This window comes from Pezoporus occidentalis, unplaced genomic scaffold (genome assembly GCF_034315485.1).
Source record: "Pezoporus occidentalis ecotype Australia unplaced genomic scaffold, CSIRO_AGI_Poc_V1 ctg469, whole genome shotgun sequence".
NCBI classification, from domain to species: domain Eukaryota; kingdom Metazoa; phylum Chordata; class Aves; order Psittaciformes; family Psittacidae; genus Pezoporus; species Pezoporus occidentalis.
In genome coordinates this window covers 32,278-56,431 of record NW_026915801.1, presented here as the reverse complement: position 1 = coordinate 56,431, position 24,154 = coordinate 32,278, and the positions used below count along the sequence as shown (strand labels likewise).

Here is a 24,154-nt window from a genome sequence, read left to right as displayed (position 1 = left end):
CCCCCCCGCCGTACTGAGCCGGCCGCATGAGCCCGCTGTGGCGGCCATCTTGAGGAGGTCCTTCCCCCCTTCCCGCCTCGCCGCCATCTTGAGGAGGTCAACCCCTCAAAGCCACCGGCATGACGTCACCGGGCAGCGCTATGACGTCGCTCCCCAGCCAATGACATCATCAGACAGGGGCCGGGACAGACGTTTATTGGGGCTCTGCACCCCCCACCCCCCCCACCCCCACCCATTGTTGGGTTTGGTTTTTTTTTTTTCCTTTTTTCCTCCTTTTTCTTAAAAAATAAATGTACAATTCCCGACGGCGGCTCCGTACAAAATATACACGTCTGGGGGGGAGGGGCGGGGGGGCACGTACAAAAATAGGGGGGGGGGGGGGGGGGGGAGTCCGGGGGTGGGGGGGTCCCTGCACCCCGGTCAATGGAGGGGGTCAATGGGGTGCCAAGGGGACACTGGGGGGAGAGATGAGCCCGGGGGTCCCTGTCCCCCCCCCCCCCCATCATTGTGCTGAGGGTGGGGGCAGCGCCCGGCTGTGCCCCTCACCCTGCGTCAGGCCAAAGTGCGTCAGTGCTGGGGGGCACCGGGCCCCCCGGGGAGGAGGGGGGGGGGTCCCGGTGCCGGTGCCGGTGCCGGTGCCGGTCCCTCACTGTCCGCCCGGCTCCAGCTTGAAGGAGAGCTCGAAGAGCAGGTTCTGGTTGTCGATGACGCGGAGCTGCCGCACGTACGCCTTGGTCTGCAGCTGGCTCGGGGATGACTCCAGCTCCAGGCCTGGGGGGGAATGGGGCATGGGGGGGGACGGGGATGGAGGGAGAGGAGCGAAGGGATGGGGATGAAAGGGGATGGAGGGATGTGGGGATGGGGGTGCATGAAGGGCATGAGGGGAGGAGGATGTGAGGAGGGGGATGAAAGGATGGGGATGAAGGGATGTGGGGATTAAGGGAATGAAGGGATGTGGGGATAGGGGGATGAAGGGATGCAGGGATATGGGAATGAAGGGATGGGAATGAAGGGATGTGGGGATAGGGGGATGAAGGGATGTGGGGATACGGGAATGAAGGGATGCAGGGATATGGGAATGAAGGGATGGGAATGAAGGGATGTGGGGATAGGGGGATGAAGGGATGGGAATGAAGGGATGTGGGGATATGGGAATGAAGGGATGCAGGAATATGGGGATGAAGGGATGGGGATGAAGGGATGCAGGAATATGGGGATGAAGGGATGGGGATGAAGGGATGGGAATGAAGGGATGTGGGGATATGGGAATGAAGGGATGCAGGAATATGGGGATGAAGGGATGGGGATGAAGGGATGCAGGAATATGGGGATGAAGGGATGGGGATGAAGGGATGGGAATGAAGGGATGTGGGGATATGGGAATGAAGGGATGCAGGAATATGGGGATGAAGGGATGGGGATGAAGGGATGCAGGAATATGGGGATACAGGGATGGGAATGAAGGGATGTGGGGATATGGGAATGCAGGGATTGGAAGAAAGGGATGCAGGGATATGGGAATACAGGGGTGGGAATGAAGGGATGTGGGGAGATGAGGATTCAGGGATAGAAGGAAGTGGAATTGCAGATGCAGGGACGTTGGGACAGGAGTGAAGTGATACAGGGTTGAAGGCACAGGAACAAAGTGATACAAGGGGTGGAGGCATGGAGGAAGGGGACCGGGATGGGAACATAGGGATGGGGGAGATGCGGGGGATAGAGATGTGGGGATAGAGGGATGGGAATGAAGTGATGCAGGGACAGGGATGCAGGGATGAAGTGATGCAGGGATGTGGGGACGGGGATGCAGGCATGAAGGGATGGAGGTGCAGGGAGGGGGATGCAGGGATGAAGGGATGCAGGATGCGGGGACAGGGATGCAGGCATGAAGGGATGGAGATGCAGGGAGGGGGATGCAGGGATGAAGGGATGCAGGGATGAAGGGATGCAGGGATGAGCTGATGCGGGTGCAGACATGTCCCCATCCCAGAGCCAGCAGCAGGGATGTGGGGCCATGCCCTTACCCCCCCCCGCCCCATACTCACAGAGCGGGCGGCTCCGGTACTTCCGGATGGTTCTCACTTTCTCAGCGATGCAGTGCTGGGCACAGAGCACCCCCGGTGAGACCCCAGCCCCCCCTGGACCATTCAACCCTGCCCTGGGGCATCCCCATCACCAGGGACCCATATTCTGCACCCCAGGGGCCCTTCACACCCCCCCAGTTCCCATCCTCTCAATGGGGTTCTCCATCCCCAGCTTCACCCCAGGGCCCCCCCCCCCCCAAAGGGCACCCACCAGTTTCTCCACGTTGACCAAGCCATCCAGGAGGGTTTTGCTGCCTTCATGCAGGAAGGTGAGATCTGGGGGTGAGCAGAGAGGGGTGAGGGGTGAGGGGGGGCAATGGGGCAAGCACTGGGACCGCAGCCCCTCCGGGCACAGCCTGTGCCCCCCCCCTCACCTTTGAGGATGAGCGGCACGAAGGGGATGAGGGGGGGCTTCATCTTGGCCAGCACCTCCCGGTACGTCTTGTGGTTCCTGCAGGGGTCCTGGGGCAGGGGGGGAACAAGGGGAGCAGCTCCCTAGGGGTGCCAGCACCCTGGTCCCCCACCGCACTGGCACCAGTGGGCATGGGGCCTGGGAACGGATGCTGTGGGACCATCCCCTGGGGGCTGAACACACCCCACACACACACACACCCCCACCCCATAGCCCTTCTCACCGTCAGGTTCTCGAACTTCCGAAACAGGTTCTTGAATTTCCCTGGGAGCTTCTGCAAGACAAAGGGGGGGGATGAGCATCCAGAGGGGCCCAGGAGCATCCAGAGGGGCCCAGGAGCATCCAGAGGGGCTCAGGAGCATCCATAGGGGCCCAGGAGCATTCGGAGGGCCCCAGGAGCCTCCAGAGGGGCCCAGGAGCCTCCAGAGGGGTGGCCAGGAGCATCCAGAGGGGCCCAGGAGCCTCCAGAGGGGTGGCCAGGAGCATCCAAGAGGTCCCAGAAGCACCAAAAGGGGTCCCAGGAGCACCCAAAGGGGTCTCAGGAACACCAAAAGGGGTCTCAAGAGCACCCAAAGCGGTCCCAGGAGCATCCGAGGAGGCCCAGGGGCACCCATGGGGGTTCCAGGAGCACCCAGGGGGATCCCAGGTGCACCCCACATCTTTACCTCCCAGGTGAGGCGCAGGCGGCTGATGGCAGCGTTGTTGAGGCCGATGACGATGGCATAGAAGGACAGCATGTCCTGGTTCTGCTTGCATCTGATGGGGAAGGGGAGGGAGGGGGGCAGAGGGTGAGGAGCAGATGGGAGACGAACCCCCCCCTATCCCCACACTCACATGGCAGCGATCTTGATGAGCTTCTTGAGGAGGTGGGCGCGCTTGCCCAGGGACTCGCAGAGCAGCAGCTCGGTGCCCACCCAGTGCTGCACCTCGCTGCAGCGCTGCAGCAGCAGCTCCAGGTTGGCCGTTTCCCGGCGGCCCCGTTCGCCGTGGAACACGTAATCCACAAACTCCAGCTGCCGAGGGGAAGGAGAGGGGATGGGGGGGGATCCACAGCGTGTCAGAGCCTCCCCACCACCCCACCACCACCACCACAACCTCCCCGGCCCCCCGCGGGGCAAACCCAGCCCCGAACATCCCCTGCCCCGACCTCATGGATGCAGCGGAAGAGCTCCCAGTGGAAGGCGGTGAGGTGGTTGGCGATGTCCTCCGGCTCCACGCGGTGGATCTCTGTATCCCCTGGCACCACCTGGATCTCCTCCGGCAGCGGTACCTGTGACGGGATAACCGGGATGCTCTGATGGCGATGGAGCACCGGGAGGGGGGGTCCCCGTCCCCTCCGCAGCACAACGCGGGGCTCACCAGCGAGTCGAAGGTGTCCCTGGTGCAGGCGAAGAGGTGGCTGTTGATGCCCAGGGTGGTGAAGACGCACTCCTCGCTGGGCTGCAGCACGGCTTTCTCTGCAGGCAGAGGGTGAGCAGGCAGCCGGCCCCGCTGCCCAGCCCTGCCCACAGCACCCTCCCCCGGCCCCGCGGGCACCTCCGGATGAGGCCACGGTGACGAGGATGAGGGCGTCCTCGCGGGCGCTCTGCTCCTCCGAGTACTGCAGCTTCTCGGTGACGGAGGCCAGGATGTCCTGCACCGAGGCCGAGAGCCGGCTGCGGATGGTCACGTACGAGTGGTCGGGCATGTACACGCGGCAGAAGACTGGGGAGAGGTGGGATGGGGAAACTGAGGCACGGAGCAGGCGCTGCTCGTTGCAGCCGCTGGCGAGCCAGGGGGGGGAACCTGGCACCCAGCACCCATCCTGGCACCTGGAACCCATCCCAGCGCATGAAACCCATCCGGGTGCTGTCCCAGCACCCATCCCCTATCCTGGCACCCAAAACCCATCCTGGCACCCAGCACCAAATCTAGCACCCATCCTGGCACCCAAAAAGCATTCCAGCATCCAGCGCCCATGCCAGCAGCCATGCCAGCAGCCGGTACACATCCCAGCACCTGTCCCGGCATCCAGCATCCATACGGACAGCCAGCACCCATCTCAGCAACTAGGATCCATCCCAACACCCATCCCCCATCCTGGCACCCAGCATCTAAACTGGCACCCATCCTGGCACCCGAAAACCATTCCATCATCCAGCACCCATGCCGGCACCCATCCCAGCACCCAGTACTCATCCTGGCATCCATCCCAGCATCCAGCATCCATACGGACACCCAGCGCCCATCCCAGCACCCAGAATCCATCCCAACACCCATCCCCCATCCCATCCACCATTCTGGCACCCAAAATCCATCCTGGCATCCAGCATCCATCCTGGCACCTGAAAACCATTCCAGCATCCAGCACCCATGTCAGCACCCATCCCAGCTCCCGGCACGCATCCCGGCACCCATCCCAGCATCCAGCATCCATCCTGGCACCCATCCCAGCATCCAGCACCCATCCTGTCACCCAGAACCCATCCCGGCACCCATCCCTGCATCCAGCATCCATACTGACACCCAGCACCCATCCCAGCACCCAGCACCCATCCCGGTACTCATCCCAGCATCCAGCACCCATCCCGGCATCCAGCACCCATCCCAGCAGCCAGCACTCATCCGGCACCCATCCCAGCACCCAGCACCCATCCCAGCACCCAGCACCCATCCCGGCACCCATCCTTGCATCCAGCATCCATACGGACACCTAGCACTCATCCCAGCACCCATGCCGGCACCCATCCCAGCATCCAGCACCCATCCCAGCACCCATCCTAGCACCCATCCTAGCACCCATCCCAGCACCCATCCCAGCACCCAGCATCCATACGGACACCCAGCACCCATCCCGGTACCCATCCCAGCACCCATCCCAGCACCCAGTACCCATCCCAGCACCCATCCTAGCACCCATCCCAGCACCCATCCCGGTACACATCCCAGCACCCAGCACCCATCCTGGCACCCATCCCTGCATCCAGCATCCATACGGACACCCAGCTCCCATCCCAGCACCCATCCCAGCACCCATCCCGGTACCCATCCCACCACCCAGCACCCATCCCGGTACCCATCCCGGTACCCATCCCAGCACCCATCCCGGTACCCATCCCACCACCCAGCACCCATCCCGGTACCCATCCCAGCACCCATCCCGGCACCCATCCCGGTACCCATCCCAGCCCCCGTCCTCCCCGCGCTCACTCTCGTCGGAGCCGCGGAACGCCACCCGCGTCTGCAGGCAGGAGTCGATGCGGCGGAAGTGCCTGAAGAGCGGCTTCACCTGCTTGTTCGGGGGGGGGGTCTCGTCGGCCACCCTGCGGCACGCACCGGGGTCAGGCAGGAGCCGCTGCACAACCGGAGCCCCCCCCCCCCGTCCCCGCGGCCTCGCTATCTCCCCAAGGGCTGCTGCTGCTGCTGACCCACAGGGACCCCCCCACACACACCCCGTGTTCCCCGCTCACTTGAGCTCCACGGTCTCCACGAGCTGGTGCAGTTTGAGGATCTCATCCTCCAGGTCGCGGTACAGGGATGTGTCCTTCATGATGAGCAGGTAGAGCTCCTGGGGGGGGGGGGGGGGAAAGGGGCTCAGGACGGGGGCGGAGATGGATGAGGAGATGGGACGGGGGGGGGCACCCACCTTGATCACCTTCCCGGCGCTCTCCTCCTCCTGCAGCAGCCCCTTGTAGGTCTCGAGGAAGTGCAGCAGCACGGCCAGCACCGCCCGCTTGCGCCGCAGCCCGGCCCCGTCCTCCCAGCGCGGCAGCACGAAGGTGGCACCGTCAAGGAGGCCCCACGGCAAGGACGGACCCCGGGCATCCCCTGTGCCCACCCCGGTGGCGTCCCGCTGCACTCGAACCCATATGTGAGCCCTATGGAGCCCTAATTGCCCCACTTATTGCACCACAGCACCCTGCTGCCTCCCTCCATGCCCACCCTTGTGCCCATCATCTTGTCACCCTCATGGCGCTCTCTTGCCCACCCCAAAGCTCTCTTGGTTGCACCCTCATGTTCACCCCTGTACCACCCCCATGCCCTCCCTATGCCCATTTTAGACCCTTCCCACTGCATCCTTGTGCCCACTCTCATTGCACCCCGATGCCCTTCTCATGCCCACCTCCAACGTGCCCCCCCCCCCCCCAAGGATATTGCTGGTGCAGCTGCTGCAGGAAGCGCTCGGTGGGCAGGAAGAGCGAGTGTGTGAGCACGATGTCATCCAGCAGCGATTCTAGGGGGGGATTTGGGGGCAGAAGTGGGCACACACCCCCCTCCCCAGCACAGCCCCCCAACAGCACCCCCGGGGTCCTGCCCCCCGTTAGAGCAGGCAGCCAAGGAGGGCAATGCCAATGGCACCAGGACACATGGGACCCCCCGCTGCCGGGAGGGGGTTTTGGCCCAGCTGGGTGAGCCAAGGGGCCGATCCCAGTGGTGATCCCGTCAGCGCCAGCACCCAGTGACCTTTGGACCGGGCACCGCTCCCTCCCCAGCACAGCCCTCGATCCTGGGCCCTGAGCAGGTCCCAGGGCTGTGTCCTAAGCCCCAGCACCACAGTGATGGGACACCAGGGTCCTTCCCAGGGCCCTCTCAAGCATCTCCCAAGCCCCAGTCCATTAACCAGGCCATGGAGCTCTGCCGAGCCGGGGCTGAGGCTCCCCCCAGTACCCTCATGCCAGGGCACAGTGCCCATGGCATCCAAGCTGCCACCAAAAGCAGGACACAGCAGTTTGTGGCACAGCCTGGCCCCCAGCACCACGTCCAGCACTCTGTATCAGTGCTGGGGCAGGCAGGGGCAGTGTGGGGGTCCCCCAGCTGCCCCAGACCTCCCCTGGGGTGCAAAAAGAACCGAAGCCCCCATCCCGGCTGCAGCACACCCCCCCCCCAGCCCTGCCTCAGTTTCCCCATCCCTCTGCAGCAGCCACAGGACAGGTTTCCCACACCAGACAGGGGGGGAGCCTCCGGACCCCCCCCCCCACTGGCTCCTGCCCCACTCCCCACCAGCCCAGGCACCGCAGGGCCGGGCCTGGCAGCGTGTTGGTGCAGGCAGGGCCCAGCGCTGCCAGTTCCATCTCGCCCCTTCACGAAGGCTCCACCGTGTCGATGGGGGAACCCCACCCCGGCCCGGGGCATCCCTGCAGCGCGGGGCTGGCGGCTCCTCGGGAGCCCAGCGGGGTCCCCATGGGGTGGGAGCACCCAGAACCACCTCTGCACAAGGCACCGCGGGGGGACGGCACCGGGGGGGGCAAAGCAGGTGCCGGAGGGAAGCGGCGTCCGCCCGGCCCCGGCTCCACAGCTCGCACCGGGGTTAATTTTAGCACCGGGATGTCCAGGATTAACCGATGGCTCCTGCGCCGGGCGGCGGCAGCCGCTGGCGGCCAACATCGGCCTCGTCCGGTCCTGGCGCAGCCACCGAGCCCCGCACCGCGCCGCGGCGGTGCCTGGTGGGACCCTGCCCACCGCAACCCACGCGCGCCTTGGCTTGGCGCGGTCCCAGCCTGACCTTGGCACCAGAACCGGGGACGCACCCGCACCCTGCGCGGTGCCAGCCCCGCACCGGGCACGCGGCGCCTCCCGCCGCCGTTCTCCCACCCCGCATCCCCCAGCGCATCCCGCGGCAGGAGCGGGTGGGCGCCCATCAAATCCTCCCCCCCACACACACACCCAGCGCCGCCGCATCGCCCCCGGCCTCCCGCACCGCAGCGCAGCGCAGGGCCCCGCTCCCCGCACCGGGCACCCCCCGCGGCCGCCGCTCCCGGGGGTCCCGCCGGTACCTGCTCCGCAGCCGCGGCCGTGAGCTCCGCCCGCCGGGAGCCGCTCCAGGAGCGCGGTCAGGAGCCGCTCGGGGGGCACGGGCGCGACGGGGCCGCAGCCGCAGCGGGCGGCGGGCGGCGGCTCCGGGCTCGGTGGCTCCCGGTCCCGGTCCCGGTCCCGGTCGCCTCCCGGGGATGGATCCTCGGGGGAGCGAAGCGGCGCCTCGGGCGGACGCAGCTCCAGCCACCGGCCCTCGCCCCCCGGCTGCGGCCCCGCCGGCCCCGCCGGTTCCTCGGGCGATGCGGGAGGGCGCGATAGGCTCTGCCGCCGCGCTGCCGGTGCCGGTGCCGGTGCGGGGGGGCGGGCGGGCAGGTGCGAGCCCGGCTTCTTCAGCAACTTCTCCAGCGGCTTCATGGCCGCCCGGGCGCGGCGGCAGCGGCGGCGGCTCAGGGGGCCATGGGCGGCAGCGGCGGCGCGGGGCGGCTCCGCTCGGCTCCGGTCGGGCTCGGGCCCCGGCGCCGCTCCCCTCCCGCCCCGCGTTGCGCCCCGCGGCCCCGCCGGTAGCGCCCGCCCCGCCGCCCCGCCCCGCCGCCGCCCCCGGCCCCGCCGCCGGCACCTGCCCGCCCCCCGCCGCACCGGCACCGGAGCTCTGGGATGCGGCGGCACCGGGACGCGGCCCGGCCCGTCCCGTCCCCCCACCCCGCCGCAGCCCCGCACCCGTGATGCGTTGCACAACCTCCGTATCCCCCTCCCCGCCCCGCAGCACCGGACGCGGCCACACGGCAGCAGGCACACACTGGGCACACGTCGGCAGAGCCCCCGCACCTCCCCATTGCCTGTGTCCCCCCCCCCCGGCCCACCGGTGAGGGGCGCAGTGTGTGTGCCCCCCCCCAAGGACTGTATCACATCCATGTCACGCTCCGGCACCCCTCGTCCCCTGGGGCACACATTCGGATTGTCCCCCCCCATGGTACCCCCTCCTCTGTGTCCCATCTATGGGGTCACATCCCCAGGTATGGGGTGATGCCCCCCCCCCCGGCTCAGCTCTCTGCCCCCCCATCACAGCGTGGGAAAGGGCCGGGGGTGGGTGCTGGGCCCCCCCCCGGTGCTGGCTCCCCCGGGGCCGGGCGGGCAGGTCGGGGCAGCTCCTGCCCCCCCCCCGCGCCGCTGCCAGGCCGGGAACAGGCGCTGCCGGGCCGGCGTGCTGGGGCAGGAGCCGGGGCAGGAACCGGGGCAGGAACCGGGCAGGCGCCGGGGCAGGGCAGGGCAGGGCGGGACGTGGCGCCCGCCCGGGGCTGAGCTGCCGGGTCCCAGTCCCCTGGGTGCCGAGCACCTCCCGACACCCCCAGAACCAGCTCTGCATCGCCCTTGGCACAGCGACAGTGGGGACAGCAACGGGGGGACAGAACCTGCACATCCCCATCCCCATCGCCCGGGTTCATGCCCTGCAAACCTGCTGCTGTAGGGTGGGATGGTGCCAAAAGACAGGGGGAACACAGCGGCTGACCCCATTGCCCACCCAAGGATGGAGGGATGGGGTACGGGGGTCCCGGCAGCTCCTGCTTTGTTCCCGCTTCCTCTGCACCCGGCAGTTGCTTGGCAACTCCATCCATGCGGCGGCGGGAAAGCAGCAAAACAGATCCCCACATCCCCATCTCCGCTGCATGGGCTCTGGTGGGATGGGATGGGATGGCACAGCACGGCACAGCTCTCCTCCACCCCATGGCGCTTCTGACACCCCCCCCCATGACCCCAAACCAATCCCATGCAGCTCCTCCATCCCCACTGTATGGGGCAGCCGGAGGAAGGTGCCTGGCTCTGGATGCAAGCAGCATCACGCCGTGCCGAGGGAACGCGCCCCAGATTCGGGCTCATTGGCTCAGCCCAGCTCTCTTCCCCCAGCCCGGCATGGACGGGGGGCACCGCTGGAGCAGCGTGAGCTATTGGCTTAATTAATTTGCGGTTATTCCTCCGAACGAGCTGGGATCTGGAGCAGGCGCTTCCCTCCCAAAGCCTGCGCCTCCATTTGCAGCCGCGTGGGCAAGCGAGTGGAGGGGGGGAGCACGAAGCCTCTGGGCACTGCTCAAAACAGCAGGAGGGAAAGATTGCACCGAGGGAGAAAATCCCTCCCCGAGCCAGTGCCTCAATCTGCTTCCCAGCATGCGGGGAAGGGGAGCGCGCCTCGGCATGGGGGGGACCCATCCTTCCCCCCCACGCTGGTCCCCACTCGGTTGGGGTGCAGTGGGAGGCTGCAGAGCGGGGTAGGTGCCACCCAGCACCGGTTTTGCCGTGGGAAGCTGCGTTGGAGGGAGGCAGCAGCGCAGCAGCGCGCAGGCAGCAGCTCCCGCACCACCTCCACACCACTTGTTCCATCCCCTGCAGGGAGCAGGGGCTCGTTGTGCGCTGAGCCCGGCTGCCGGGGGCAGAGCTGGGCTCCGGGCCGGGCTGGAGCTGCTCTTCCAGTCCCACCAGCAGCTCCTAGGAAGGGAAGAGCAGCTCCTGGCCCGCGGCAGCACAGGGGAAGGGCTGCCGGTTCTCCTTTGGAAGCGCTCAGCGCAGGGAAAGAGAGGCAAGAGAGAGCTGGCTGCTTTCTAACACATGTTCTCATCCGCGTGCCGATACAACACCGGTTACAAATGTGCACTTCTACGGGACAGGAATCCAATGAGACAAAACCAAAACCCATCACAGTGTTGTGAGGTCCAGGACTTCAGCCACCAGGACCAATACATCAATGATTCACTTCGAGCCTTAAGGCAGAAATGGTTACACGGAGAACACGAGGGGCTCCTGCTTTGACGCCTGGGATGAGGTACAAAAAGGGCACGGAGTTACAAACAAGGAACAATGCCGGGCATGCAGGAGGAGATCTGGACCAGAGAGCAGGCAGGTGGGCCCTGGGCACCCTCCCTGGGTGCAGACGGGGACTCGGAGGCCAAGATGCCACTTGCTTGGAGCAAGGATGCTCCTGCTCTCCTGTGCCAGCAGCTGCCACCTCCCCAGGCTGCCCCAGCACGTGCTCGACGCAGCCGGCATGGGCAGGGATTGGCAGCCGGCCCTCACCAAGCTTCTTCCTAATGCCATTTGCCAACGGCTGCGAGGATACGGCCAAGCTCGAGTGGCATCGGGAGCTGGTGGGATGCTGCTGCAGAGCTGGTGCAGCCGGCACCGCATCGCTGTGCCGAGCACTAGCAGGGAAACCAAAGCTGCAAGGTCCCAGGGAGCGCTGGTTTTCGTGGTGGCAAACGCTTCCTGCCGGGGCTGGGAGCCCAGGTTGGATCCTGGATGCGTCAGGGCGGGTTCCAACACCCCCCCTTCCGCTTCCACAGCGGCAACACCCAAGTGCTGGGAGCAAATCACTGCCCTGCTCGCCCCGTCTGGCTGGTTTGTGGCTGGCAGGGCTGCTCGGGCAGCGTCGGGGTGCCCATAAACCTCCCTCCCTCCCCGCTGCTGATCTGGCAGAGGTGCAGGAGGAAACCTCGCCCTGCTCTGCAGGGTGTGCTTGTGGTGGTGGCGGCGAGGGGGTCACCCCGTGCTTGTGCCCGTGGATTCCCATTGATGGGAGCTGAAAGCTCGCAGAGACGTGGACAGAAACCACCAAAGACACAAGTGACCAATGGGGCTTGTTGGGAAAAAGAAGGAGCTTCTAAATTAAGTGGTGGCTGCAGAGCCAGCGCGTTCCAACAGCCCCCGATGGCCCAGCTGCCCTCCCCGTGCCTTAACAATGGCAGAAATAAACTTGCTAATTATAAAAGAGAATTAGAACGACCGCCTCAGCTGTCTCCATGGGGGGACGGGGGAGGCGGCGGTCCCATTAGCCAGACAAACGGATCCAACATACCCAAAAAGAAACAAATCAGCTTTACTGAAGGAGCTGGTTCATTTCTTAAATAAAAACAGAGAGCACAATCAAGCCAACGGAGTTTAACATCCTAGGGGAGGGGACAGGGCAGACATTTAGTAAGGGAGAGAAAAGCTGAGAGAACTTGTGGCCAAGGCCCTGGGGGTTGATTCCGCAGGGAGGGAGGGGAAGGAGGGCAGATCAGCAGCAGTGAGATGATTTTTGGGAGGGCACCGGTAAAACCAGAGGGGGAAGGTGCCTGGCCCTGAGCACGGGACGGTGCAGCTGATTTCCTCCCGCTGCCTCACCTACGCCCAGGGAAGAAGCCTTTCCCCAGGAGCTTCCTCCTTGCCGAGGGGCTGAGGCTGGCGTCGGGATTCCCACGGCTGCACCTCTACGTGTTGCTCCTCTCCTTGGATTTTTCACCTTTGCTGTCCTGGTGGGCAAGAGGAAGGAGAAGCGGGGGTTTTTAGGCTGCACCAACACCAGCGCGGGGGCTGCAAGTGAACACCCTCCTCACCCGGGCGCCAGAACACAACCACCGCCCGCCCATGCCTCCGGCTTCCCCAGTGCCCCATATGGGCACAGCCAGCCCCCTCCAGCCCTGCTCTGCTCAGGGTTAAACACCTTCCCCTCACGAAGCCTTCCCAACGCTCTGATCAAGGTGATGAGAGCACCTCGCAAGCGCATCGACACGCACTGCATGTCCCCAGCCCATCACCGCTGGCACAAGCCTGCCCAGCTCTGCTGGGGCTTGTTGTGTGATGATTCCGGCTCCCTCCGTGCTGAGCAAGGCATGGAGAAAGGAAACCAAACACACACGTGGCACCCTGGCACACACACAGCTCACAGGACGGGAGCGAGGAAACCATTCACAGCACAGAGAAACAGCTCTTGCCTCTGGAAAGTCTGCTGCCTGAGCTAGCTACTAAGGTCTTGACTCTTACTCTTCAGGAGAAGTCACTGCCTTCTAGCTTAGGACTGGGTTTTTCTCTCTCTAAAGCGCTCTGCTCTCTACCCTGAGCAAATAAAACAAAGCAAAACAAGCAAGAGTCAACTTTGGACTTACTTTTTATGCGGGTTTAGTTTTAAAGTATTTAGAAACCCAACTTAACTGGAACCCTGCTTACCACCTGCAACGAGAACCTGAAGCATGGGACATGTCAAAGATCAGACAGGTTAAGACTTCCCTAGAACAGCATGTTATATGGGATGGGATGGGAGAGGGAGACTGCAGCCCCGCGCACACCCCGAGGGCTCAGCATCACACATGCACGGGGATGGTACCTCAGGAGGTGGTGGCTTGATAGTCACGGGCTGGGATGTCCTTCGAGGAGGAGAAGGCTTGGGCTGCACTTGCTGCTGGACAGTGTTGTAGTAGGTGACCCCTCCATACACCTGGGACTGGGCCTGTGCTCCCCAGAGAGCAGAAGGGTCAGTGCTGGGGGGGGGGGCACAGAAACCTGCAGCCCCTGTGAGAGCACCACGTGTTATGGTGCAAAGCTGGGCTGTGACAAGATGCCACCACCGGGCACCGAAGGTGAGAGCAGTCACAGAGGGACCAGGCTTGGTTTGTGCTGTGCTCCACAAGGTCACAAAGAACAGCAGCACTTACCCCTCACATAGGATCATCGCTTACCCCTGCCCCTCACCAGGGCCTCGGGGCAGGGCCAGGCTGCAGCAGCCCACAGCCACATCAGACTGAAGTTCACAGATGGGTTTCCTTCACCCCCCCAGTTTCCCAGCTGCCATAGTACATCTGTGCTTTGCAACAGCAGCAGCTACTACTTTCCTACATGGGCAAGGCAGGTAATGGCTCCTCATCACACCCAGATCCCCTCCAGCTGCAGGGGGCTCAGGATCTTGCCCCCAGGCTCCTGCCAGGGCAGTGGGATGGATGCAAGGGAAGGTCAGAAAGGTTGCATGGCTTGGGAACGTGCATCTCTCCCGCCTGCCACTGCGTGTCAGCCGTGTGCTGCTCCCAGGAGCAGAGGGCTCCTCCTCCCTGCCCAGCAGCTCTGTGGACACAGAGGTGGGACTCGGAGCAGGAAAAGCCAGCCCCGTGCTGCGCACACCAAGGGCTTCCCAAGGAACAGCACCGGGCAGCTTCCAGCCTCCTGCCCCCATCTCCAATGGAAAGGGCTTCCAAAGCCATTTTCACAGACTGGTTTGTGTTGGAAGGGACCTTAAAGCTGATCCGGTTGCAACCCCTGCCATGGGCAGGGACACCTTCCATTAGAGCAGCTTGCTCCAAGCCCCATCCAACCTGGCCTTGAGCACTGCCAGGGATGGGGGGGGGGAGCTTCTATTTTCAAGGTGGTCTTTGCTTAGCATGGGCTTGGGGGGGGATGTAAAAGGTCACAGGCTCCCAGTGGGCTGCTCCCCTGCCCTGCAGGAGAAGGCCTCGACTCTGAGACCCATCGATACAGGCATTTCATCCACTAGTTCCTAATTTCAGGGTACGGCAGCAGGGCTGTCATCCTTTCCAGTTACCCACCCCAAGCAGGGAGAGGGATGACAGTGAACAACCTCCCAGCACAGAGCAGCCCAGCTGCTCCACATCCTCTCCCAGCAATCCCGAGGCTATACCCACACTCCAGAGGATCCCATCTGCCTTCGACAGCTCCTGCTCAGGGCGGGATGCGCAGCACAGCTGCTTACCTGCGTGTTGGAATAGAGATGTGGAGGGGGCGGGGGGGGCAGCGCTCCCGGCGGGTAGGGATAGCCAGGATTCCCAAAATTCATGACTCCAGGAGGGGAGAAGTAAGTCGGGGCCAGCAGCTGCTGCGGAGGGGGCTGCCCCGGGGGCATGGAGACGGGCGGAGGGTACAGGCCAGGGTTTGCCATGGGGGCTGGCGTCTGGTGGGGATGTAAACCTGGGATGAGAGGAGAACATGCTTAGTGTGGTGTGGGGGGGAGGAAGAGAAGGGGGAGGAAGAGAAGGGGGAGGAAGAGAAGGGGGAGGAAGAGAAGGGGGAGGAAGAGAAGGGGGAGGAAGAGAAGGGGGAGGAAGAGAAGGGGGAGGAAGAGAAGGGGGAGGAAGAGAAGGGGGAGGAAGAGAAGGGGGAGGAAGAGAAGGGGGAGGAAGAGAAGGGGGAGGAAGAGAAGGGGGAGGAAGAGAAGGGGGAGGAAGAGAAGGGGGAGGAAGAGAAGGGGGAGGAAGAGAAGGGGGAGGAAGAGAAGGGGGAGGAAGAGAAGGGGGAGGAAGAGAAGGGGGAGGAAGAGAAGGGGGAGGAAGAGAAGGGGGAGGAAGAGAAGGGGGAGGAAGAGAAGGGGGAGGAAGAGAAGGGGGAGGAAGAGAAGGGGGAGGAAGAGAAGGGGGAGGAAGAGAAGGGGGAGGAAGAGAAGGGGGAGGAAGAGAAGGGGGAGGAAGAGAAGGGGGAGGAAGAGAAGGGGGAGGAAGAGAAGGGGGAGGAAGAGAAGGGGGAGGAAGAGAAGGGGGAGGAAGAGAAGGGGGAGGAAGAGAAGGGGGAGGAAGAGAAGGGGGAGGAAGAGAAGGGGGAGGAAGAGAAGGGGGAGGAAGAGAAGGGGGAGGAAGAGAAGGGGGAGGAAGAGAAGGGGGAGGAAGAGAAGGGGGAGGAAGAGAAGGGGGAGGAAGAGACGGGGGAGGAAGAGAAGGGGGAGGAAGAGAAGGGGGGAGGAAGAGAAGGGGGAGGAAGAGAAGGGGGAGGAAGAGAAGGGGGAGGAAGAGAAGGGGTAGGAAGTCAAGGGGGAGGAAGAGAAGGGGGAGGAAGAGAAGGGGGAGGAAGAGAAGGGGGAGGAAGAGAAGGGGGAGGAAGAGAAGGGGGAGGAAGAGAAGGGGGAGGAAGAGAAGGGGGAGGAAGAGAAGGGGGAGGAAGAGAAGGGGGAGGAAGAGAAGGGGGAGGAAGAGAAGGGGGAGGAAGAGAAGGGGGAGGAAGAGAAGGGGGAGGAAGAGAAGGGGGAGGAAGAGAAGGGGGAGGAAGAGAAGGGGGAGGAAGAGAAGGGGGGAGGAAGAGAAGGGGGAAGAAAGCGCTTCTCAGCACAGTGGAGCACAGCTTCTTCCCCAGCGCGGGGTCCCAATTCCCTGAACCAGCCACAGCCCCAGGTCAGCACATCCCACCCCCTTCAGGAAGCAGTTTTTGTGGAAGATGGGGAAATGCCAACTCAACAGCTCTGTTTCTGCTTTTCTTCTCTCATCTAGAAGCATCAGGGACCAAAGAACCAGCCAAGCACAGCAGCTGGCAGAGCCAAGCGCCCCACTGAAGGGGAAGCAGCTCAGGCAGGAAGGTCTGTGCAGGACAAGCAGACATCCAGCTAGAGCCTGCCAAACCAGTCAGATCCCCTCAGTCCTGTGCTGGCTGCAAGGGCCAGAAATGCCCAATTGTCTTTCCTTTAAATTTATACTGATTCAGCCTCCCAGTGCATGAGGGAAGCAGGTCTCTTCCACGCTGCAGACACACGCAAAATGAATTCCCCCAGTGACAGGAGGCTGTGTGGAACCAGAGTTATCTGCTCCCTGGTACAAGCTGCGCACAACCACGTCGCTATCATGCCCCATGCCGGGAAGCTGGCTCCTCACCTGGATGAGGGAGGTGCATTTCTGGCTGTACGATCATGCCCTGGGGCGGCAGCGGGGCTGGGCTCTCACTGTGGGTGTAGATTGGTCCCTGGAATTGTACTGCAACACACAACAGTCGGTAAGGAAAAGCTCCAACCAGTTTTGTTCTACTGCAGCAAGTCACATGCCCGCCCCAACCAGCCACGGGGACAAGATGCTGTGCTGCAAGCCACATTCCCATCGGCACACGCAGTCTACCAGGCTGACAGATGCTACCCGCTCCCAACAGAAAAGCCTCCTACTCCTTTTACAAAGCAGGAGAATACTCAGGGAATCTCTTCCCTTGCACTTTAAATGCCGGAGTAAACTCCTCATCCATCCTCAGCCTTGTTCTGTACTTCTCCCCGCTCTTAAATGTCAAAGGCGTTGCTCTGATTTCAAGTTAATTTTAAATCCTAGTTTTTGTGAAGGAAAGCAGTGTCCCAGAGACTCCAGAGGGGAGGTGGCAACACTGATTCTATTCCAGTGGTTACAGCCCCGAGCAGGGAGGCTCAGAGCCACCTTTTAATTCACTGTATGTGACAATGACAAAGCCCCTAACAGCAATGGGGGGACTCCTGCTCCAGCTGCTCAGGTCCAGGCACACACAGAGCCTCGGGAGCAGGACGGAAGCACTCACGTGGGTCATAGTAGTGCCCTTCCATGATGCTGATGTGCATGGGGGGGGCAGGCTCTGGCACAGGTGCTCTCTGCCGCTGCGACGAGTAGCGTTTGACACGGCCCCCCTGCACGGCCTGAAAGAGTCCAAAGGCATCGGTGAGGGTCCAGAACCCTCCAGCCCTTCCCAGCCCCTGCAAACCTCTAATCTGGGTCACACAGCAAGAACTGGGAACACCCACAAAAGGGAAAGGCTGAGGTGTCCCAGGCAGCCTCTAATTACCACAACCCAGAAACAAGTGCATGCCAGGCCAGGCTTTTCTGCACTTCTAAAAGCAACAGTCACGCTCCACGCAACATGCTTTACCATTTCCTCCATCCTGTTAAACTGAGGCGGTGGCCCAGTTCCCACGTGCAGATGGTGGTTAGGAATACCTGAGGAGGAAACAAACTGGTTATTATGGTTTGCATTTATTCCTAGGGAAGAGCCACCTCACCCACCAAGGGAGACACCAGGAGGTGGCGGCAGCCTGGGGACGTGATTGTACTACCAATAGGTAGAGCTCTTGCTTGCCTGACAAGGAACCTTCTGACAACCTCACCTCTTCGGCTACCATGTGAAATGTTTCAGGACAGATGAGGAGCTGTTGTGTCACTCTACAATCACCCATGCTGCTCAACACCTTTGAAATCTTACTAACAAAGAGAAGTCCTCAGCCTGAAATCCAGGTCCTGATCTATAAGCCCTGTTCCTGCCGAGACAAGGATCTCCTCAGAGCAGAAACAAGGAGCCACGTGGGACCGGGTAAGCTGCAGTTTAAACCCTCTCCAGGGTGTAACCACTTTTAGCACGGGCTCCTTTTAATCCAAACAACAAAGTTCTGGCACACGTTTAAAAGCACGGTGCCAAGCTAATCCCAGGTGATCCCAAGGGAGCCAAAGTGGACAAAACAAACAGTGGAAGTGCCCACGGATCACTGGTACTGCAAACACACTCACGGGCACACAGCCCGTGCCAGCCAAAGGCCTCCCAGAATCCTGCCTTCTCTGCTAGGAAGAAACAAAAGGGACAGTGGAGTAGGATGTCCTTCTGACAGACAAAGTGGTCTCCTCCTGCGGTCTGGAGCTGTCTCGTGGTAAATCTGTGAAGATGTTTTATTTTTAAGCACAAAAATAAAGGAGTCTGTGATCTCAGCTGCAGATCACAGCATGTTGGAACTCTCATCCCACTGACACATTTAAAGCCTGTCTCCTCACATCCACAGTCAAGACCGAGAGACTTCACACAAAGCTCTTGCCAGTCGCATCAGTACAAGATGACTTATGTGGTTTCGTGACCTAAACCTCAAGAGATGCTTATGAAAGCAGGAAGCTGCTCTCTTCTCCTTGCTCCAGTTTTATTTCCCTTGGGAAGAACTCCAACAGACCCCAGAAAAGATTCTCATTCTGCAAAGGGATAATTATACCTGAGTGACCTCTTGCATGGAGGCTCAACTAGAAATCAGTCCTTAGCTCACACAAGGAAACTCTGCCTCGAATCCCTCCCGCTGCTGCAAATGGAGCCGCTTCCTCCTACGAGGCACAAATTCATTTGCCAATCCCAGCCAGGCCTTAGCTTGTGCCAACTAAATCCCAACGCTAGGAACTACACTGATAAACAGAGGGAAGCTCCCTCCTGCTCCTAGCAGGACACTGCAGGAGCCTGGTTATCCATCGCCCTACCCGCCAAGTGAGCACAAGGCTCCTCATCTCCTGAACAATGACTCTGGCTGCAGCAGCCGGTCTCACTGTGATTCCCAAAGTCCCCTTTTCTCTTCTGTTTTGTCCCCTCTAACCACCTCTACTGCATTTCTCAGCACCCCTGTCGTGGATCCACCTCAAGACTGAGGCAGACACAGTTCAGCTCTGCCTGTCTACTGTGTTTGGCTGTAGAAGAAAACCAACAGGCAGCACCCACTTACCCCTCAGCTCCCGGGGCTGTATGAACTGAGACTGCCCTGGAGCCCAGTTCTGCTCAGCGAGATTCATTTGGGTCATTTCTTGCTCGAGTCCATCCAAGCTGGATTCTACTGGTGACTCCCAATTGCTGCTCTTGGCTGGTGGGAGGGATGTCTCAGCTTGCACGGGTTTTGGAGGCACAGGAGCCAGCCCTTCCGAAGCGGGCACTTCATCCGCCAGCTTCCCTGCATCCCCAGCTTTGATTCTGGTCCTTCTTGCCCGGGAATAAGACTTCTTTTCAATTGGTCTGTCTGGTGGTGGCTGGGCAGCATCTGCAGCTGTGGCTTGGTTTTCCAAAGCAACCTCCTCCCTTACAGGGCTGCTGTGGACGTGCGCTGCTTCCACCTCGGGTGACTTGTCCCTCGGTGGGGTCTGCTCTGCGCGCTTCCCTCGGTAGCTGCTCTCCTGTTTCACTTGCTCACCGTTCCGAGACAGATGCTGGATGCTGGCTTCTGAAGCTCGGTAGCCTGGACGGGTCTCTTTGTAGCCCCCCAGCCTCGGGTAATTCCTAGGTGGGGGCATCCTCCCTGTCCCTGCAGAGCTCCTGTTGGTGAAGGTTCGTGGGGGAGCTGAAGTGCTGTCTGCACCTTGGTGCCTTGGGGGCTTATTGGGCCTCTCGTTGGACCAGTTTGGATCTCGCTGAGGAGGACTCCCAAACCTGAGGGGGGACAAATAGGAAAAACAACTGGAAACAAATTCCTGGTGAAAGGTACCACAGGGAAACCCTCTCCACGGTGTCCAGAGATCCCAGGACCAAGGTCACACCTCAGAGACCAATGCCATCAAGAGGGCTTCCCCACTTTGGGATTTCAGACCTGTCTCCCTCTGGGAGAAGCCAGCTCCAGTCTGACCTTGCGGCTCACCTCGGTTTGCGCATCCTCCTTGGCTTGATGTCGTCAGGGTTGTGTGCTGATCTGATGTCGTAGCCATAGAGCGCGATCAGCTCCTGCCTGGTCTTGGGGGCTTGCTCGTCCTCCCGGAACTTGTCATGCTCCCAGCGGCCCTCGTCCTTCCACAGCTTCCTCTGACGACCCTTTGGCCTGGAACAGTCACACCAGAAGTTGTTCCAAAGGAAATGCAGCAGTTCCCACCAATCCCATGCCCAGAGACCAAGCGGTTCTAGGGCTGGGTGTGCACAGGAGACAGCGTCTTCTGCCTCAGAGCTCATCTCAATCTCCCCTCTGTCAGTTTAGAGCCCTTACCTATGGGGGATGCTCACATACCTGACCTCCTCCTCCTGTGTCTGCCCTCGGAGGTCATGCTCGAAGAAGAGCCCTTTCCGCGGGATATAAGCTGGGTTCTTCCGATCCTCATCGTCATCCAGGTGCTTGGGAACCTTTTTCCCAACTTTATTCTCCACGGGTTCAGTGCTCTCCTGTCAAAACCACAGCTCTCACCACTACAGCAGTCCCCCTGTGACAAGCCTCCCCCCGGCCCAAGGAACCCATGCTTAACACCTACCTGCCCGTCCCCGCTTTGCCTCTCACCAGTCACAGCACCCTTAGAGTCTGGTTTCTCATCCCCTTTCTCCGCTTTCGCCGCTGATCCAGAGGAATCGTTACTGTCCTGCTTCAGCTCCACTTTGGCACTTTCTTCCTCGCTGTAATCCTCTTCCTCCGCCTGAAAGAGCCTCGGTTACTCTAACACGGACCTTCAGCAACAGCTTCCCCAGGAATTTCCCCACACGAGTCCCCACATTTGGTGTCAGATCCTTGTTCCAGCTGTTGAGACCTGCCCCTCTCAAAGCAACGGATTAGCTCTTAAGGTCCTTCTCATCCCTGTATTTTGATGGAAAGAGCAAACCAAACGCACCCCCTCTCCCCATCCCCATCAAGTCCAACAGTCTGGCTTTCCAGTCTGGGACCAGCTCCATGGCAAAGGCAGGGAGACAGCGAGCGAGGGCCCTTGGACCATCCCTTCCTTCCCACGCCAGGGCCCGGCCCCAGCCAGCGCCGCTTCCAGATTCCCTGGAGTCACTCAGCTGAGTCACTGGGAGCTCTCTGCTCGCAGGAGCTGACCTGGTTTCACCCTCCAGGAGCCTGCAAGCCCTGCTGAGGCTGAACCCACACTAAAAATAGCCCCGTGTGATTAACAAAAAGACTGCTCTGTTTTTCTCTTTCAACACAGCGTATTTGCACATCAACTGCTCCTTTTGTTTACGCTGGGGAAGCCCAGACAGGGCATTATTTTTAGGCACAGGAACAGAGTCATCCTGGCACAGCAGTGATGCAATACCCCTTGCAATGTGCACCACTGCGACCAGGAGCCTCCATGCAGCTTTCCAGGCACGAAGAGCTGCTGCACGGTGAACACTGGGAGCTGCCCCTTTCCCTCCACGTGCCACCTCTGCAGCCTCCCCATTAATGACATAGACTAATTGACCAAGTATAGCCCTAAGAGCTTTGATTTCATCTGCCTTGTTTTCCTGTGTTGTCTTCAACTGCTGCCCCCCTCCAGATCCCCAAAACAGCTGCTTCAAGAGAAGGGCTCTCACTAGGAAACCTTCATCGTCATCATTAGAAACCACAACTTCTCTAAACTGCCTGGAAACGGTAAACTTGCTGTTCTGAGCTAAAAACCTCAGCCACAGGGCACAGGCAGGGGGGCTCAGGTAGCGTTTGCTGCATATACAGCCAGCACAGAGCTATCAGCACTCCTGGGGCACATTCCCCTTCCAGCTGCCACACACAGGGATGCTTCAACCCAACACGCATCCTCCGCTTCCTTCCACACCCTTCTGGGCCATGGCTCCCAGTATCCCAAACACACCGGTCCCACAGCCACCCCAGCAGCACGGCGGCTTCTCTGTACACAGGAAACCACCGGTGAGGGGCTGGTACCCTGAGACAAAGGCAATGCTGCCAATGGGGAGGTGGAAAACAAGGGACACCAACTGGGGGTTGTGCTGATTATGTGAGGTGCAAACAGCGGGCAGAACACTCGGAACACCAGGACAGAAACTGCTCTTACCTCTGAGTCTTCGGCGCTTTCATAATCCGAGAGCACAGCTGCAGGGGAGAAAAAGGAGTCGGGTGTTAAGGCAGGAGCAGAAATGCAGCTTCTCCGTGAGTGTAACAAGCAGAGGGGCACAGAGCAGCCTCTCCAAGGCAGAGGCCAGCACCAGCGTGTCCCCAACACACCCCATTGCCAGCACAGGAGGAAGCAAGGATGAATTTGGGGCTTTCTGCTCCTGCACCCACTGTTTGCCCACTGTTATGAGTTCATATTTGGGACTGCACCAACTGCAGGGCCATTGGAGAAGGCGTTTTGTCCAGCTTTCCCATTTGGCACACGGACAGCACAGCCAGGAAGTCGTTACTCACCGTCTCCCTCGATGCCATCCTCGCTTTCCTGCGGGAGAAGGGGAGAAAGGCAGGTTAGCAGAGGGGGAGGTCAGCAGCCCAGTCCCAGTATCATCCCACACACAACCCCAACAAAGGCTGGCTCTGGTCCTGTCGCATCCGCCCTGGGAAGTTCAGCTCCAGTGAGGAGGAAAGAAACAAACCCTGGGCTCCCAATGCCTTTTTCTTAGGTCTTTCTAAAGCAGCTCAAGAAGAAACCAGCACAAACTGTGTCAAGTGCTGGAGAGCTTAGAAGGGAAAGAGCAATGCCAACAACGCCAGGGCCTCTCCCTCAGTAACGAGGGCCAGACAAGCCAGCTCCAGGAGGATTCCTTAAAGCAAGAATAAGGAATAGATGCTGAACATGTCCTCGAGATTCAGTGATAGAAGCACAGCCCTGCACCCTGGAGAAGCCGCTGGCTCATGGAATCATGGACCAGATGAAGAGGAGCAGCTCAGATCCAGAAGTTTTTAGTTAAAAGAACACTGATCAACCTGTGCAGTGAAAACAAACCCAGATCCCAACCAGACAACGTGCTAATGGGGCTAAACGTCAAAACTGGGGGGGAAACTTGGAATAACCGGTGCAGGAACCCAGGATGGGAGCAATTCGCATCCAGACCAGGGCAGGAGCCCCGCGCCGCGGGGCAGCAGCGCCACAGCCTCCCTCTAAAGGTGTCCTTTCCATAAGGGAAGGCCGCTCAGGGCGGATCCATGATGGAAAAGGGCAGCAAACCCGCACCTGCACCCGCCGCAGGGGCCCGGTTGGAGGGGGGGGGATTCAGCCCCACCCCGGCGCTGGAGCCCGGCTCGAATGGAAACCCAAGGGCGGGACCCAGCGCAGGGCCCCGCGGCGCCCATCGCCCCCCCCGCCCCGCACGCCCGCACTCACACACTCGGACTCGGGCGCGCTCTTGGCCGCTCCCCCCGCAGCGCTCTCGGCGCCGCCGCGGCCCCGCGGCCCAGCGCTGAGGGCTCCCGCGGCGCCCCGCGGCGGGCGGTGCTGCGGCCGCGGAGACCCGGAGCGAGACCCGGAGCCGGAGCGCGATGGGGAGCGGGCGGCGCTGGCGGCCGAGGCGCCGCTGTCGGAGGCGGCCGAGTCCGAATCCGAGTCCGAGTCCTCGCTGTCCTGCGAGGCGCGCTGCCGCCGCCGGTCCGCCATCTTGGCCCAGCGCGCGGGGGACGCCGGGACGGACTACAGCTCCCGGCGGGCCCCGCGGCGGGTGACGTCATCGCCGTCCCGGCAGCCCTCGCGCGAGGACCTGCCCGAGCGCTTCTCTGCCCGGCAGGGGGCGCGCGAGCGCCGGGCAACGTGCCGACGTCAGCGGGAGGGTGGCGTCACGACGGCGGAAGTGACGTCACGCGCGGGAGGGCGGGCTCGCGGGGTCTTTTATCGTAAATAAAAAAAAAAAAAGAGCATCAAAAATAAACACCGAAATTAAAAAAAAACAAAACCCTCACGTGACACCCACCCCCTCCACCCCCCAAACTTCAAATTTGCGACGCCAATTTCAGGCTTTTCAAAGCACTTTTCAGTTTTGTACCAAATTCCAGGTTTTCCAAGCAAAT

At 61.5% G+C, this 24,154-nt stretch overlaps 2 protein-coding genes across 8 annotated transcripts; both read right to left on the bottom strand.

Annotated features, from left to right (window-relative positions):
• Positions 1-634: 634 nt before the first annotated feature.
• On the bottom strand, positions 635-8,693 carry RAPGEFL1 (Rap guanine nucleotide exchange factor like 1). The gene is made up of 15 exons (XM_062636070.1): positions 8,250-8,693; positions 6,631-6,709; positions 6,122-6,254; positions 5,946-6,043; positions 5,686-5,798; positions 4,033-4,200; positions 3,856-3,953; positions 3,644-3,766; positions 3,331-3,509; positions 3,162-3,252; positions 2,720-2,770; positions 2,459-2,546; positions 2,296-2,360; positions 2,046-2,100; positions 635-771 (listed from the first exon to the last, which is right to left on the bottom strand). Exons 1-15 carry the CDS (start codon positions 8,641-8,643, stop codon positions 647-649), a joined length of 1,860 nt encoding a protein of 619 aa, XP_062492054.1. The 5' UTR covers positions 8,644-8,693; the 3' UTR covers positions 635-646.
• Positions 8,694-12,067: 3,374 nt separating this feature from the next.
• CASC3 (CASC3 exon junction complex subunit) lies at positions 12,068-23,765 on the bottom strand. 7 transcript variants are annotated; one of them, XM_062636068.1, is made up of 15 exons: positions 23,478-23,764; positions 22,568-22,595; positions 22,215-22,252; positions 20,706-20,864; positions 20,468-20,619; positions 20,108-20,284; positions 19,208-19,902; positions 17,614-17,681; positions 17,269-17,383; positions 16,611-16,709; positions 14,732-14,946; positions 13,358-13,480; positions 13,201-13,216; positions 13,018-13,089; positions 12,068-12,506 (listed from the first exon to the last, which is right to left on the bottom strand). In XM_062636068.1, the coding sequence occupies exons 1-14, from the start codon at positions 23,745-23,747 to the stop codon at positions 13,085-13,087; spliced, it is 2,160 nt and encodes a 719-aa protein (XP_062492052.1). In that variant the 5' UTR covers positions 23,748-23,764; the 3' UTR covers positions 12,068-12,506; positions 13,018-13,084. The 7 variants fall into 7 exon arrangements, with proteins under 7 accessions (XP_062492052.1, XP_062492048.1, XP_062492051.1 ...); XM_062636064.1 differs by lacking the exon at positions 13,201-13,216 and having other exon boundaries at positions 17,614-17,667; positions 19,197-19,902; positions 23,478-23,765; XM_062636067.1 differs by having other exon boundaries at positions 13,018-13,216.
• Between the last annotated feature and the right edge of the window lie 389 nt (positions 23,766-24,154).

What these genes read in the sequence shown, in the direction of transcription:
- RAPGEFL1 (XM_062636070.1), bottom strand. Translation starts at nt 8,643, where the DNA reads ATGAAGCCGCTGGAGAAGTTGCTGAAGAAGCCGGGCTCGCACCTGCCC. An exon ending in GCCTGCGCCTCACCTGGGAG is followed by an intron (nt 2,771 to 3,161) that starts GTAAAGATGTGG and finishes TTTGTCTTGCAG; the next exon opens with AAGCTCCCAGGGAAATTCAA. An exon ending in GGAAGTTCGAGAACCTGACG is followed by an intron (nt 2,547 to 2,719) that starts GTGAGAAGGGCT and finishes CCCCTGCCCCAG; the next exon opens with GACCCCTGCAGGAACCACAA.
- CASC3 (XM_062636062.1), bottom strand. Translation starts at nt 23,747, where the DNA reads ATGGCGGACCGGCGGCGGCAGCGCGCCTCGCAGGACAGCGAGGACTCG. An exon ending in GCGCGCCCGAGTCCGAGTGT is followed by an intron (nt 22,596 to 23,477) that starts GTGAGTGCGGGC and finishes CTTCTCCCGCAG; the next exon opens with GAAAGCGAGGATGGCATCGA. An exon ending in AGGGCACTACTATGACCCAC is followed by an intron (nt 16,710 to 17,268) that starts GTGAGTGCTTCC and finishes TGTGTGTTGCAG; the next exon opens with TACAATTCCAGGGACCAATC.